Here is a 15,905-nt window from a genome sequence, read left to right as displayed (position 1 = left end):
AATTACTACACGGCCCTCATTTGTTTCTCGCTGTGCGCTAAAATTCCATCTCTCTTTCATATCATAATTTTGCTTACCTGCAGATTTTTTATAGCATCCCTGAGTTGGTCCTCCGTCCGTAGATTTCCTGTTTCGAAATCGGTCTGAGGTAAGTAACCGAATCTCATGAGATAATTTTGCTGTAACAGAGAAAGAAAAAAATTATTAGATAATGATATTAAATATATAAAATATGTGTTCTCATGTGTGTAATAGTTAAAGTTAGTTGTATATTTAAAAAATACTTTTCTTATGTTTCTTTAATCTTTTAACAAAAATTTTCATATTATCAAATAGTCAATCGTTCAAATTGTTTGTCACATAATAATAAAGCAAAACACTTCCTTCAATAAGAAATCAATGAAACATTCTTGATTTGCTCGTAATTTAAGGCCGGAAATCTATTATACACCGCAATTGAGAAGTAAATTTAACCTATGTATGTTTGCAAATTTACAACCATTTTGTGTTCTCGTGCGGTAGGCTGTTAATTTATGTACATTACTGTGATTACCTATCGACCAACTTAATGAGAAATAGTTCAGCAAGTACGCGTTATCAGATCGCGCATGCGGCGCCGATTATTACCAAAATAATAATCCCGTTCTTTTTCTCTCTCTATTTCTCGATTGATTCGTTAGCACGACAATTTATTGAGTCGCATGTTGATAGAAATCACTGCAAAATCTTTTCTTCTCTCTTTACACGCTGCTAACGAGCGCGGAAACGCAAGCGGATCAGAGTGGAAATTATTTTGTGACATGAGATCGTTACCGTAACGAGGATAAAACGTGCACTATGTAATCCCGAAATATACGTTTAAGGTATTACGGGTGTGTGCGTACACACACAAAGTGCTTATTTGCGCTTAACTGTATCGATTTATTGTATTATACTGGGATAAAAATTATAAAAACCAATTGGCGCTGCCATGGGGCTACAATATTCAGTGCACTCGAAACTACGAAGGAAAAATATTTTTCAATAAAACTTTTCATAAAACTAGTTTTGTGTGTTTTATTGACTTTTTACCTCTATGTCAATATTATTTTATTATTCTTTCTATCTAACAAATATGCGTCGTATAAAAATCGCGTGGAAAGACCAGTAGAATAAACATAGAATTTTAATTAAAAACAATTCAAACTTAAACAATATAATTTTAAAAAGTGTGTATCTTTAGATGCGACTTATTAATCTTTTTTTTTGCTTATTTATTCGCAATAAAAAAATTGACGCTGGCCTGTTAATCACAACGTTATCAAGACATGATTTCGTCGAATAATTTTGTAAGTAGATTAACGCGAAGATTGCGGATATACAGTTCAGAATAGAAGGCCAAGAGAGAGGTGAAAGACCATAAATCCATGGAAACTCCCAAGACATAAACGTATTCATTCGCATGTCGAGAGTCATGGTCAATTATTCCGCGTTAAATATTTTTTAGATTGTTACACGCGAGCGCGGCTGTAAACGCTAAATTACAGACTGCAAGATCAGGCAAGACCATACTCGAGTTTACGGAACATATATCATTTTACATCAAATGTAAGTGTAATATTGTACACGAATATATCGGTTAAACACGATACAAGTTGCGTGGAATATGCACATTACTGGCACGAGAAATTAATCAGAAACAAGTCAAATTGCTATCAAGTTACATCATCATTGCTAGAATAATAATAATTCGTACAAAAACATTTTCATATAAATTTTTTAATAATATACAATTAACATATCTCTATCCAACCAATTATCACTAAATAAGCTAATAAATTAGATCTAAATAATATAAAATAATTTTTTTTTTACCTTCATAATAGTCATTTTCTTAGAGATTCTACTTTTTTCTTTTGGATTCTTATAATACAAAAATTGCTAATCTTTAATCTTCTTTTCCTAATTTAATGAGCTAGTATTTTTCACGCCTGAAGTGCAAAAAGGATCACCGTGGACATAATGTCGCGGATTGCTGGCGTACTAAAATCGCCGCAAATTTCGCGGAAAGCGTCCGTTCGGATGACGAAACGGTTGGAAGTCTGTTAGTCGACACGTGGCAGAGCGTCGCTATCTTTAGGGGTTCCTCGAGTATCGCTCCAGACGTAGGAAGCGTCTTGTTCCCGACTGCCGCCGCCGCGCGCCGCCGCGCCGCCCGCCACGGGAACGAATTCCGATTCGTGCCAGGAAATAAAAAAGCTCACGCACTGTTCCGACTTTCGGCGAAAAGAAAAAGGAAAAAATAAAAGATAAAAAACTATATTCCTGGCTAAAGAACATTCGATAGTACTGACAAGCAAGAAAAACGCAAAATTTAGCAATTTAACCATTTATTAGCTTGCTAAATCATAATAATTAATTAATATTAGTAATTCATATTAGTATATATTAATTAATACTAATATTTAAATTATCTTCTAACAACGTTATGAACAATAAATGCTGTGTCCTTTTTAAGACCTAACCTCAGCAAATTTATCTCACATTTACGTGAAATTGTGAATTTATTTCTATCAAAACTTTTCGTAGATAAATTTATAGAGTTTCTGAGATACAGGAAAAATTACCGGATATAAACGACGCGAACAATTTCGCTTGTCTTCGCATCCCTAAAGCCTTTCTCAAGTACCAGCGATAAATGTGATGTCCTCCGATGTCCTCGACAAAAGAGCCTTTGAAATCGTAGGATGTCATTAGGACGATTGATGTTCGATCCTCTTTTCTCATTCAATCTGTCTGCTTTCAGACGTTTCAATTCTATCTCTATCTCTTAACGTGCAAATATATGTATCTATACGTATAAAAAATAATATTTATGGCTTAACAATAAAAAATGGGTCAAGAAAATATGAGCTGAGAAATAGTCTCGTAAAAATTTCTCATAAAATATTCATGATATTGAAAATTTACAATCTAACGGAAACGACACTTTCCGACGACAATTTCTCAAGCATGAAAAATCCACAGGAAATAAAAATCTATAAAAATAGTATATAAAAACTACGGGCAAAATATTTTAAAAGCGTATAAATTTTATATAAAAGTTAAAAACTAAAAAATTGGCGAAACAGAAATTGACCTCTGTGAAAAAAAAATTGTTGAAAAAGTTATTATTACTAACTCCATTCTCACCTACAATATCGAAACAAAAATTAAATATATATTCAATTTTAAATTTAAAAGCTAACTAATGCGAGAGTTTTCATTAATTTTACATTTTACTAATATTATTGGTAATAAAGATTCTGATTATCATCGTTTCTCTCGATATCTTGTAAAAGAAACGTTTCATATATTTTATTTGAAGATGTTTCGCAAGAGTGTTCTTGTCTTCACTTATATTTCTCATTTCTAAATCCTATATATTACATATTACCCAGAGATGATTACGGAAAAAAACCTAATGGGCCAACGATAATCAAAAGGGCCAAAGAAGATAATGTTAGACCGGAAAAAGACATTAACGTAATCATCGTTACTTAATAAAATATCTGTTGAAACAAGTTGTCCAACACTAAATTCAAGAAAAATCATATAAAATAAATATGGGAAAAAAATATGTATTTTAAGTACTGCTGAGAAACTTCTTGCAATTAAAGTGTAATCTAAACATTTAACCATAAAATAAACGTTTTTATATAAACATATATAAATCTATATATACATGTATATAGTAGTATTTATTAAAAAATGAGAAAAAAGTGATTTCTTTCAAAGTATAAAAATTTTTTAATAAATAATATTACAAAAAAAATATATAAAAGAAAAGAAATACAAAAATTGAAAAATATAGTTTTATATTAGACGATTATATCCAGACTTATTTTCAAAACTGCTTCAGGGGTAAAAATATAAAAATATAAATAATTTTCAGTTTTAATACAAACTCTGTATTGTTCCTACAATTATTCCTTTAATTAAATTATCAATGACGTATGTCACTATTAAATTTTAGAAAATCCAGCGGCGTACTAAATTAGTGCGTTTTCTATTGTTCTAGTTAGGTCGCTCCTAAATTTGCCGCGTATATCTTTTCAAACTGGATCGTCCTAACTACCTCGATCGTAAAGTATTTTTTTACGGCGTATTACGCGCGTTCTTCTCTAGCTATCGCCGAGGTCATATAAAGAACGGCTTGTAAACGCGAGAATACGCACGTGCGTCGTCCACGAAGGGAGATACGCAAGCGGCCCGCGGAGGGTGTCCATACTGTCCATTCGACTTAGGCCGTGTTTGGTCATCGAGCACGCAAGATTTCTCCCGCATTGTTCGCGGATCCCCTTTGCTTTAGAGAACCGGTTGCACCGCGCACCACGTCACTCCTTACTCGCGCCGCCATTTAAGGCGGATAAAATATATCGTGGAATGTCTCGAACAAAGAGATATTTTCGGAGGCTCCCCCTTCTAGCCCCCATTTTGCCCCGTTGAGCTTAAACGCGCCGTCGATGTCCCTCTAATAAGACTCCCGGATATTTCTCGCGGATTTCAATTTTCCTCACGATCCTCCCTCGCGTGATCTTGTTAGTCATAAAAATAAATAAGAAAAAAGATAAATGTACAAATTAAAAGTGCCGACCGATAAAAAAATTTGATTATCGAGCTGCAGCAATTTTTCTAATTATGCGGGAAACAGCAATACGGCGCGATTTATTGTCACGAGCGGCATGAGCAGCAAGTCATCGGCTGTGGAAAGATGAATTAAAGATGACATGAAGTTCGCTTCCCATTAGAAACGTTATCGGCGGCACTCAATGAACCCTGAAGCCGCCGAACAAAGGGCAAGGTCGCGTCGTTTGTTCTCCTCCCCAGGCATCACATAAGACACGCTTATCGGCTCGCGGTAAGAAGAAAAGTCGCGCGGTAAAGGAACTCGGTCACGGCTCCCGTGATAGTACTGACAGAGAAAAGAAGAATCTCTTTTCCGAGAGGTAAGTGAGAGAAAGAGGAAAACGCGTTTCTCAGACACGTTTAGATCATCCTCGATATACAAAGAACGTACACGTCAAAGTTACGATAGAGACAGAAAACGCGTATAAAATTTGAAATATTTAAAATAATAAAATATTTTATCAGTTTAATTAAAAATTGATTACGAATAACCAAGTGATTGACTAAAAGTCCGTCTCACTTCCCTGAAAAATTAATTTTAACACTTTTACTCTGTATTGTTATTTTTGGCATCTTCAGAACGTACATATGGACCAATCATGTCTAACGTACTTAAAAAATTTTTTTTAATTTATATAACCTTCTTCGAACTTTCTGAACAATTGGACTAACAAAAATTGGAATAATAAATTAAAAAAATAACTTGCTTAAATATATTTTCATTGTAAATATATGAAGTAGAAAATTGATACTCTTAGAAATTGTTCGAACAAAAATGACCAATAGACCAGAGTATAGGTATTAAAATTCAAGCGTTTCGGAAGATATAGGCAGACTCGAGGAGTCTGTTACGTACGCTGTCGCACTCATCAATTATTACATCATTTGTTACTCCTTTAATTACGCAGCGTTATAGTATACTATAGTACCGTAACAGCGAATCTTGAGATACGGCAATCTTAGAGAAAATAATCTTATCGCACCGGCAGTCATAAAGGGTGCAAAATTACAAAAACGGCGGCGATATTTCCTCTCCTTTCCCTTGCTCTTTCACAGACTAAATTTCTCGAGAGAGCGTGAGGAACGCACGCCAGTTACTTTGCTTACGGCAGCATAACACAATACTCCTGTCGAGATGCACAGTCGCGGTCGGATGGTAGGTCGCCTCTTGGAAAAGTCTCTCTCTCTCTCTCTCTCTCTCTCTCTCTCTCTCTCTCTCTCTCTCTCTCTCTCTCTCTCTCTCTCTCTCTCTCTCGTCTTTGTACCTATAAGACAAAGTGTATGCGCGCATGCATATCCACGTGAGCGTGCAAAAGGAAAGCGTTTGCCTTTGACGTCGTCCGACCATTCGTCTCGTTTGGCCTTTCGCATTTAAGGAGGCAAAAACATGCCAAATTATAATGGTATTGTATTTTGACAAAGAACAAATTACGTATTTGTATATCGAATATGTTAATGGTAATTAATATTTATCGCGCATTAAGGGAACATATTGCATTTATAATATATTCATTTTAAAATTAATAGTCCGTGTATGATGACGTTGTTTATTTAAATTATAATAAAATATATATGTTTAACATTCGTTAATCGAGAGAAAGAGAGAGAGAGAGAGAGTACATTCTGTACAATTATAATATCATTTAATATTAATAATTTATATTCCACACATTTGAGAGAAAACACACGTTTGTTTTTACAACAAACATATCCATTAAAACCTGTAACCACATTACGAAGAAAGGAGAGGTCTCTGTTTAAATTAACGTAATAAATATAATACACGCGATTAAAACTTCGCAAAACTTGTTGAAACGTTTCGACATTAATATTTCGCAATTTACCTTGCGGTAAGTTCGAAATGACGATATATAATAAAATAATATTATATTTATTATGCATCGAAACGTTTATAGTCTTTCAAAGGGAAAAATGATTCGCGCGGTATAAATGCGAGAGGGGCGCGGAATCGCGCGCCGATTTACCGTTTTCAGGGCTAACAGCTCCCCGGTAATGGAGAAGTCAAACTTGAAGTTTGATTTTTCTTCGTCCTTTCTGGAAAACGCGCGCGCGACTACATGCATGCACGTTCCTACGCGACTTCGCATCCACACCGTTGAACCGTCGACGGCGATGTTTCCTCAGCCTTTTCACCGCACTGCATACGAGGCGTGACTTTCGACGTCCGTGTGCTTCCGTAAACGACAGGATGGCAAACGACGTGTGGCACATGAGCGGAAAAACGGGACGGCAAAAGGCTACCGAAGCGGAAGCGTCCGCAAAGTCGATCGCATCGAGTTAATCGTGTACACACCGGTATATTGCGCTCCCGATGTCCCAGCATCCATGCAGACATCCGCTGCGTCGTTTGATTTTTCACCTCATGATCAAAACGAACAATCGAATTACTGGACTTTCCGAGATAAAGTGACGTGGCGGTGCTTCGTTTTTTTTTTCAAATAATTTTCCGCCGGGTTATTACAATCTCTGAATTATTTCTCATTAGATTATGTTGGCGTCAAATAATTCATTTATATAACATCATATAAATCTACGAAACTGCGTTACTGCATTTTAACATCGTTAAAATAGATTTTTAGAACAAATGTGGCGTGTAACGCCGCTATGAATCTCTCGCGGATATTTATGATTGCCCGATATGATTTTCGAAATGTACAGAATGTAATAAAGACGGCGCGGGTCGGACAGTGTGTTGCATTTTATTGCGCGAGCGCCGCTAATAAAGCAACCGCGGAAGAAATGCGACGGCGGCCTCGCGGCGACGGAAAGAAATTGACGATAAAAGCAAAGTACAAAACGCACGGCCGGCCGCACAAATCGATAACTCCGGGAAGATAATTTCGAGGTTCCTGGGACAATAAAATTTATGGAGCACGCAAGTTCACCGCGGGGAAAATTCCATTATAAATAATGAGCTCGGTTAATACATATCTATTGAACTCCCGGGTCCGAATGGAGGCGCTAAATTTAACCGCGAGCTGTAATTTGAGGAAAACTCCGGGAAAAATCAACAAAATAAAATAATCAGTGAATTACACTAATGCGTGATATACGGCCATTAATAATGCCGCTGTCTGAATTCACCGCGCTTAACTTGCGTTTGTTCAACTAGTTATATCTATCATAACTAATTTAGCGCAATTATAGTTGCCCCCATCTTTCTCAATTTATTACAGGTGTTTCCTGCTAGTTAAAGTTATCGTTACATTCATTACAGCTTGAATGACTGTATAATTGTGCAACCATTCTGAGCTAGGAAAACGATTGTGATTATATTATTATAATCATTCGGAGTTAGAATTATTCTTAATGTATTTATCATGATTAATTTAATTTCTACGTCGAGAATTAGAGATGAAATATTTTTGATTCTCACATAATACTTCTTAAACGTTTTAGTTTCTATTCTGCGCGGATATAAACATATATATTTAACTTAACTTTCTGGAGGAGGGAAAGATTTTTTCCGAAATCAAGCATTTTTCAAATACGTATATATTACATGCATATACGTATACGTACGTCTGACATGTAACAGCGTAAATAACCGCAACGTGTCACCGTAATAAGCTACAATTTTGAGAGGTATAAGGTTGTTGCGATTTGCCGCAATATCATCGCGGTCGGATGCTTCACTTAACGAGCGCCGCATTCGTGCTTTCGCGAGTAGGTGAATGCGACGTCTGTGTGTACATAGAAAACAAGAAAGAGAAATGGAGGCTTATAAACGAAATGCAAAGAGAAAGAGAGAAAGGAGAAAAGAGAGGGAACCTATGGCCGGCAAGCGTCGTCTATTGAATGCGTGTTCCTTCGTCGTCTTGCATCGCTGCAGTTTCGCGTATTAAAGTTTATTAACGAGGACCAATTCGATCACCCGGCCGGCCACTTGACCTCGTTGACCCGGTTTCCGGTTTGTCCTCGATGCCTTCCTCGAGCCCGTCACCGTCGGCCCGCGACAGTTCCATTTCTTACCGGAAGATCCAACACGAAATGTTCTCAGATTTTATTTGCGTTTATCTTTACATCGGCCAGGCTTTTAAATGGCTCTTTAAAAAAAAATTCATTACATCTGTTTATTACGTCTGTACCGTACACGTTTGCAGTAATTAATTTGCAGTAATTAATTTGTACAGATCTGTTCGGGACACAGCTCGTAACAACTTCGCAAAATAAAACTGTCAGATAAAAATCGACGCGGCAATTGCGATTTAACGTGTGTTCAATGCAATTTGCATTTTGGTCATGGCCCCGTATGTCTCTTTTTACCTTTCTCTTTCTCTCTCTTTCCGTACCCGTTGTCGATCGCGCGATCCATTTCCGGTTACGCAAGCGTTCGGTGGTACGGTAAACAAAACGTGGGTGGAATAACTGCGTGAGGAAAAAAGTCAATAGCCAAAAAAAAAAAAAAGAAAGTGGAACGCCACGCATTAATCGTGCCGTTTTGCGCCACGGTCAACCCTTTCGCCTTTTCCTTCACATGGCATGGCAATTCTCTCATATATGATTCACATATTTAATTACGTTCCTCCGCCTCTCGCAAAAGCACGCTGAAATTTGACTAGTGAACATTGCAAAAAACACAAATGCTTGCACGACCGGCGTACGCGGAAAAAAGTGATTGACGGTGAAGGAAAAATCAAGTATACACATTTAACCAACTCGAAGAATGATTAACACGGGGTTCCGAGTGAAGTTAAAAATTGTTTGGTGTAACATCGGCGATGCCTGAAAGACAGCAGCAGAAACGTGTGGTTGAACATTTGTCATTGTTTAGGCTGCACCATCTGTCGTGGTTGAAGCTCTGACTAACCACGACGCGTTATTCCCTCAGCAACGCGATCCTAAAGCAACAAACCTAATCGCGTGATCCCGCTGTTTTTCATCTCGCTGAGTTTACGCTGGTAACATCATACGGACTCACTCCCGAGCCGTTTACATCCAAAACGTTCGCGTTTTACGATGCTGAAAATGGTACTTATCATAGAAAATCTGCAATTGAAATGTTTCAACATTTCAACGTGAGATCGCGAAATCAAAATGGCGATTTCTCCCTTCTCCATTTTCGTGGTTGTTATTCTACGTAAATTATAACGTTCCACATTTTCGCAATAACGATATTATACTTTATGATTTTATTGTTTTAGTTGACGATAAATTTATTGTTAATAATCGATAACACACGCCCATCGTGCGTCATCATCGCGCTTGCATCTTCTGTTTTGCAAACTCCCTATCGACTTATTGTTACGGCAGCAATATGCTGCCGGCCGTGTATTATACAGTGTCATCATAAAATTAAAACTGGCCCTTCGTTACAACGCACTGCGTTGGCTTCGCCAGTGTATGTCAAACAGATGCTCGCTCACACGAGCGAGAGTGCTTCTAAAATATTTGCCGTATACGCGCCGGGCTCGTTGAAAATAATGGCGCATTATGAGGCATGATAACACGCTTCCGAATGTACTTTACTACATTAGTACTCGTCGTTAATTATCCGTCAGCGTAATCAAAAATTATCCAACGTCAAGACCTTACTCGCAATTTTCCTCGACAAAGAGTTATATTTTCGTAGACGTAATTTATTAGCCAAAACCAAATGCGTTTCTAACGAATTTTCGTATAAATTATACCTAAAATTTTGCTAAAAAAAAACATATTCTCCCTCTGTCTTTTTCTCACGAATACATACACAGATATATTTTTATTTGTTTCGGAATGATAATTCGCGACATTCCGAACAGTAATTGTAACACGCTAAACACGTTGCTGCGTCACTTCGCCATGCATCTGCCCGTTGACCTGGGAACCATTACGCTCAATAGACATCGTAAGTATACGTAGCCTAGCTAGAGGAAGTTAATCGACACAAAGTTGACTATTGTAGGCGGACGGTGACAATTAATTGACTGAACTCTGCCAGAGAGAAAGCCTGCAGTCCACGGTCATTCTTGTACAGTGTAATTGTATAGTTATACATATATGTTCAAGATTTATACATATATATTCAAAGTGATATTCGACAATGCTGGCGATTGCTTCACATCAAGCAATTCTATTAAACTTTTTCAGTACGTTTTTTATTTTACAATTGAATTTTTAATTCAATTGCCTATACATTTAACACAATTCAATTGATCAAAAAATTAATCAAAATAAATTTAAATAAAATAAATTTCAGAGATAATTAAAAAATTAAAACATAAAGTAAAACTAAAAACATTTATTTCTTTTTTTAATTTTTCATTTTTTTATGCTCGTTGTTATCTTAGATTTTCTATTGCACATAAATGACAATAATTCTCATTCCCACTCTCTCTCTCTTTCTCGATAATTTAATATTATACATATATTCAAAGAGCTAAATATTTTATATCACTATTTTTCCTAATAAATGAGAAAGTTTACGTGGAAATGTCTCGAATTTTCTATGCCGATCACGTTCCCTCGGGACTTCCGGAAAGCCCTTTCAATGTCGTACGGGATCCCTAGATCTTTTGCATTTTGCAAAGTAAGACTAAATGCCGAGCACGGCGCCGTCATCTTTATTTGACAATCGACACAATGATAGCGCGTTCAAGCGAAAAAATTCGTGATACCAAGATTCAAGGATGCTTGAACATTCTGCAGAAAGAAATAAAAACAAGAACCCTTGTGCGTAAAACGTAAATTAGTAATTTCGCAACTGCGGCTCACCGAATTTAAATTCAAATTTCGAAAACTAAATTTAATTCTGATATTTTCTTTTCAAACAGAAATAACTTATGTTCATAGGTTAAAGTATATTACAAAAATGTTTTATAATATAGAATGTATGTAATAAATTATAAAATTACTGATTATAAATTAATAATATTTAACATAAGAATTTAACTCAACCCTTTTATCGCAAAATTATTTTTGAATAATTATCATGGGCAGATAATTAAAATACAACGTCATATTTATGAACAGGGAAAACAATAATTAATTTTAAAATTACATCACAGCAATATATATGTATAATGAATACAAAATTTTTGCATTAAATATAAAACATAATTATCTAACTTCAACATTGATAAGTGTTGAATCAATTTAATAATCCATAATTCAAACCTGCGGCAACAGCAATTTACAACGTTCCGTTAATTTCTTGCGGCGAAGAAACTTTATGCGTCCGCAATATTTTTCACGTGGCAAAAACTTCAACGAGTCGAGGAGTAAATTCATTTCCCGTTGAATTTGCGCAAATTATACGCGACTTTGCGTCAAGAAAACGTCCGCGCGCTGAAATTCCGTGAATAGTGAAAATGATGAGCGGCGATTTTGATAGCTGAAATTCGCGCGATTGCATCGGCGCCGAGCGTCTTTATTAAATTAATTCTCATTCGATGCCCATATACAATTCAGACATTTTCGTTGGAGCGTGAAGTCTATTGAACGTACCGTCGCGGAAACAAAGCGTAGCCACCGGTTCGCGAAATGAGAAATTTCCACGCGCGATTATCGATTAGTATCCATGCGTCTCGACCGGCGTTAATTTATGGCGCAACATTGTGCCAGTTCGGAAAGCCGGGAAATATTCTGACTGCCAAGTCAGAGGCGCATGACAAATGCCGCAATAAAATATATCCTCGATTCTCTCGCATCCCGCTCGAGATCGAAATTTTGCCGCGGACGAAAGCGACCTCTCTTAAATATTTCATTCATTAGTCATCTCGCACCATTAATCTCGGATTCGTCGACTTTTATGAATCTAGTAAAAATAATGTTTGGTATCGAGGCGAGGAAAACGTTTTATTATGTCTGCCATCCTTAATTCTTTATATTTGAACTACTTCCGATCCCTTTTTCTCGTTTCTACAATATTTTTTGTTGCACGAGGTTAAATATATATTGTAGACGGGTGATAATTAAATTTTGTTGAATATATATTCAACAATATATATTCAACAAAATTTAATTATCACCTCGACACGGGTACAAACTAGAATATTTTGTCCTGTGTCTGATAAAAGATCGCGATGCTAAACCGCCGTTGATGGCGGAGTAACGAGAAATTACCGCGGAATGTGCAACAACGGACTGCTGAAAGTTCTCTCTCTCTCTCTCTCTTTCTCTCTCTTTTTTTTTTTAGTTCGCCATACCGGCAGCAAACACCATGTCATCCGCGAGGGATTAAACTTTCATCCGCGATGCATGAACGCTCGGCGGTGATCGAAATTTTCATGCAAATTCCAGATGACAACAGAGATAGGAAAAGAGAGAAAGAGACAGACAGAGAGAGAGAGAGGGGGGGGGGGAGGGAACAAGGGAAAGAGGACGAATTGCATCGATATATGCAACTATCCCCGACACGCAAGAGGACAAAACAAACGCGTACGATGGAACTATTGGACGTAATTCCTCCTCGCGATGTTTCCTCCGAAGCAAATGCGACATTTCGCACGGCGGAATTTGCAGCAGCGCAAGTTATACACAGGAGCGCGTTATTTCGTTTGCATCCGTCGGACACGTTCGACCGCGTTCCTATACCTCTACAGAGTCTACAGCCAACAAATATCCATTAATACTCGCACGCACGCTTCCGTAACAATCGATGATCTGAAACCGCGAAAGATGAGGAAGTTCGCGCGCGTTCGCTTGTGCATCACGTGCATACCGACGCGGATTAGTGTTACGTGTGAGCTAAACTTAGGATTATATATCGTATAACTTAGATCATATTACAAAGATCTTTAAAAGATATGTATGGAAAACGCTCGTGTTTCTTTCACCTTAGATAACAAATATTTCAACTCTTTTTCAAACATATGCGAATTTATTTTTCCATTGAACCTTTTAAAAATACGCCTCTAAATATTTGTTTTAAACAGAGTATATGTTATTAACAATTACTGAATGAATGAATGTAATTAAAAGTGTTTATAATAAATTTACAATATAACTTCAGTATCTCTACTATTATAGTAAAAGAGAGAAGAATCTTCTTCAGCTTATACTGTAACAACTTTAATCCCTTATCATGTGTATTCGTGGGTCTAAGTGAAGTGAGGATCGGCGATGGACAAGAGGGGATACAAGAAGAAGGTCAAAAAGGATAAAACCAGGCAGGATAAAGGGAGAAAATTCAACACCGTGAGGGTGCGCCGACCACACCCTGCATGTAAGTCCGACTCGCATAAATACGCTCTTTCTCTCTCTCTCTCTTTCTCCCTCTCTCTCGGTAGATGAGTGTAATTTCGTGGCGAGTCGTAGCCATAGAAGCCACCTCGTAACTTCTACCGTCAGCCATGAGCGTAGTCTCTCAGGGGAATATAAAGTAAAAAAATATGTAACCAAAAATGGAGGGAAAACAAATTTTTAATTACAAAACATAAAACTTGTAAAATTTTTCAAAACGTTTCTAATTAGCAAAAGTTACATTTATTATTGTATCATTATTTATATTGCGAATTACTATTATTATTATTCTCGATTATTAATATTGTTGTAAGAAAGAGGCAAAAGAATTTATATTATGATTCGAGAGCATCTTTTCTTAGTAGGCGGTTTCACAAACCGCTGCATAAATTTGCATCGGGTGCAAGGACGACTGACTGTGTTTCTCGGCGAAACCGCGGGCGAGCAAGCCAGCTAGAACCACGCAAATTCAGTTACATCCTCTCTGATATAGTGCCGGGAAAGGATTAAATTCTACGCCCCGCGACGAGGAACGCAGAGAAGCGTTATAACGCCGGGCAGAAATTCCTTCATTGATCTTACATCGTACCGCAAAATAAGCACGAAAGATATCACCGTGGCGAGCCATTAATTTTCCCTCGCACATTTGATTTTTCTTCCTCGTCAGCGGTGAAAAATTTTGCAATTCATTTGAGACGTTTGAGAGAAATGAGTGAAGAGAAATCAAGTGAAAAGTCCAGTCGCATTTGAAAAAAAAACCGCCATCTCTATAACAATTACTGTAATGTATACACAAAAATTTGGTAAAATTAATTTTCTTATTAGTAAAATATATTTTACTAATTTCTATGAAGGAATCTATGTTTAAAACTTTTTAATTCAAAAGTATGTCGTCTTTTGAGACGATTATGGACACAATTGCTTTTATCTCGGCAATACGGACGAAGTATTGTCTTGTCGCTGAGACACTTTACCGCAGGCAAGAAAGTAGAGGAACTTAAAATCCGCTTTAAAGAGCATTTGTTCCGAAGTACACATTAATTCCCTTCGTACACGTAAAAAGATTTTTCCCTTTCATAACAACCAAAGAACATTTCTCTCTCCTCTTTGCTTTCGTGAAAGTAATCAATTGGTATTTCAAATTTTGTACAACAATTACACAATATATCTCAAATAAAATCCAATTAACCTACAATAAAACTTAACTATTCATCTGCTATCTGATTCTCTTTTAATATAAGCAAAATTTCACTCTTAAATTTCAATTTTTATTAAACGAAGATTTTAACATTTGAATTAGAAAATTATTTAATAATATAATAGAAATGTTAAAATATAATCCTGAATTTTTCCAAATGTTTTTCGATCTAGAAATAAAAAAACTTGGGCTGCACAAAATACCTAGAAAGAAAAAGAATAAAAATATGTAAAGGAAATTGTGAAGGGGAAGTTAATATATTTCTGAACAGATAAAATAAAATATTACAATCGTATGTCAATTTTAAACAAATGAGTTTTAAATAGAATGTTAAACAAGTTTAAATAATCTAAGTTTGTTGAGGAAAAATCTCTAATATGATATAAAGAAACTTTTATGTTTAATGACACGTAATTGATTGAATTGAATTTTCTTAAAATTTATGAAAGATCAAGTTAAAGGCTGTTAATAAAAATTCATTACATTTTACTATATATGAATAATAGTTAATAAATCTTTTGAATCACGAATAAATTTTTAGTATCCCGATTTATTTGCAGAATAAATGTTCAAATGTTCGTAGTAGAATAGAACTCCACAGCAAAATGCCCTTTCTGCAGACGTATGATTTAATCGATGCTCTCGGTGCTCGCACAGCGTACACATGTGAAATTAGTTTAATGCTTGTTTCTGACAACCGTGTCACACGTAATTCAGACGGCGTCATACGGTCCAGGCTGTAACCTAACAGACCACATTCCCTATCGAGATTGATTTGCTAATTTGCATGTTAGCCTTCAAGAAAGACAGACAGTTAAAGTATTTCATTTATTGGCTATATCATAAAAAGTATGACTTCCGTCATCTACAAATTAAA

The 15,905-nt window shown here is 36.2% G+C and overlaps 1 protein-coding gene across 2 annotated transcripts in view; it reads right to left on the bottom strand.

Moving 5' to 3' along the window:
* LOC105832008 (matrix metalloproteinase-2) overlaps positions 1–15,905 on the bottom strand; it is a 171,078-nt gene that overhangs the window by 105,299 nt on the left and 49,874 nt on the right. For both annotated transcript variants that reach the window (XM_036294032.1, XM_028191439.2), the window contains exon 3: positions 78–179. In XM_036294032.1, coding sequence (XP_036149925.1) covers positions 78–179 — 102 coding nt within the window. The remainder of the gene's footprint in view (positions 1–77; positions 180–15,905) is intronic.

The sequence above is a fragment of the Monomorium pharaonis genome, chromosome 11 (genome assembly GCF_013373865.1).
Source record: "Monomorium pharaonis isolate MP-MQ-018 chromosome 11, ASM1337386v2, whole genome shotgun sequence".
Classification (NCBI taxonomy): Eukaryota; Metazoa; Arthropoda; class Insecta; order Hymenoptera; family Formicidae; genus Monomorium; species Monomorium pharaonis.
This window is presented reverse-complemented; position numbering and strand designations above follow the sequence as displayed.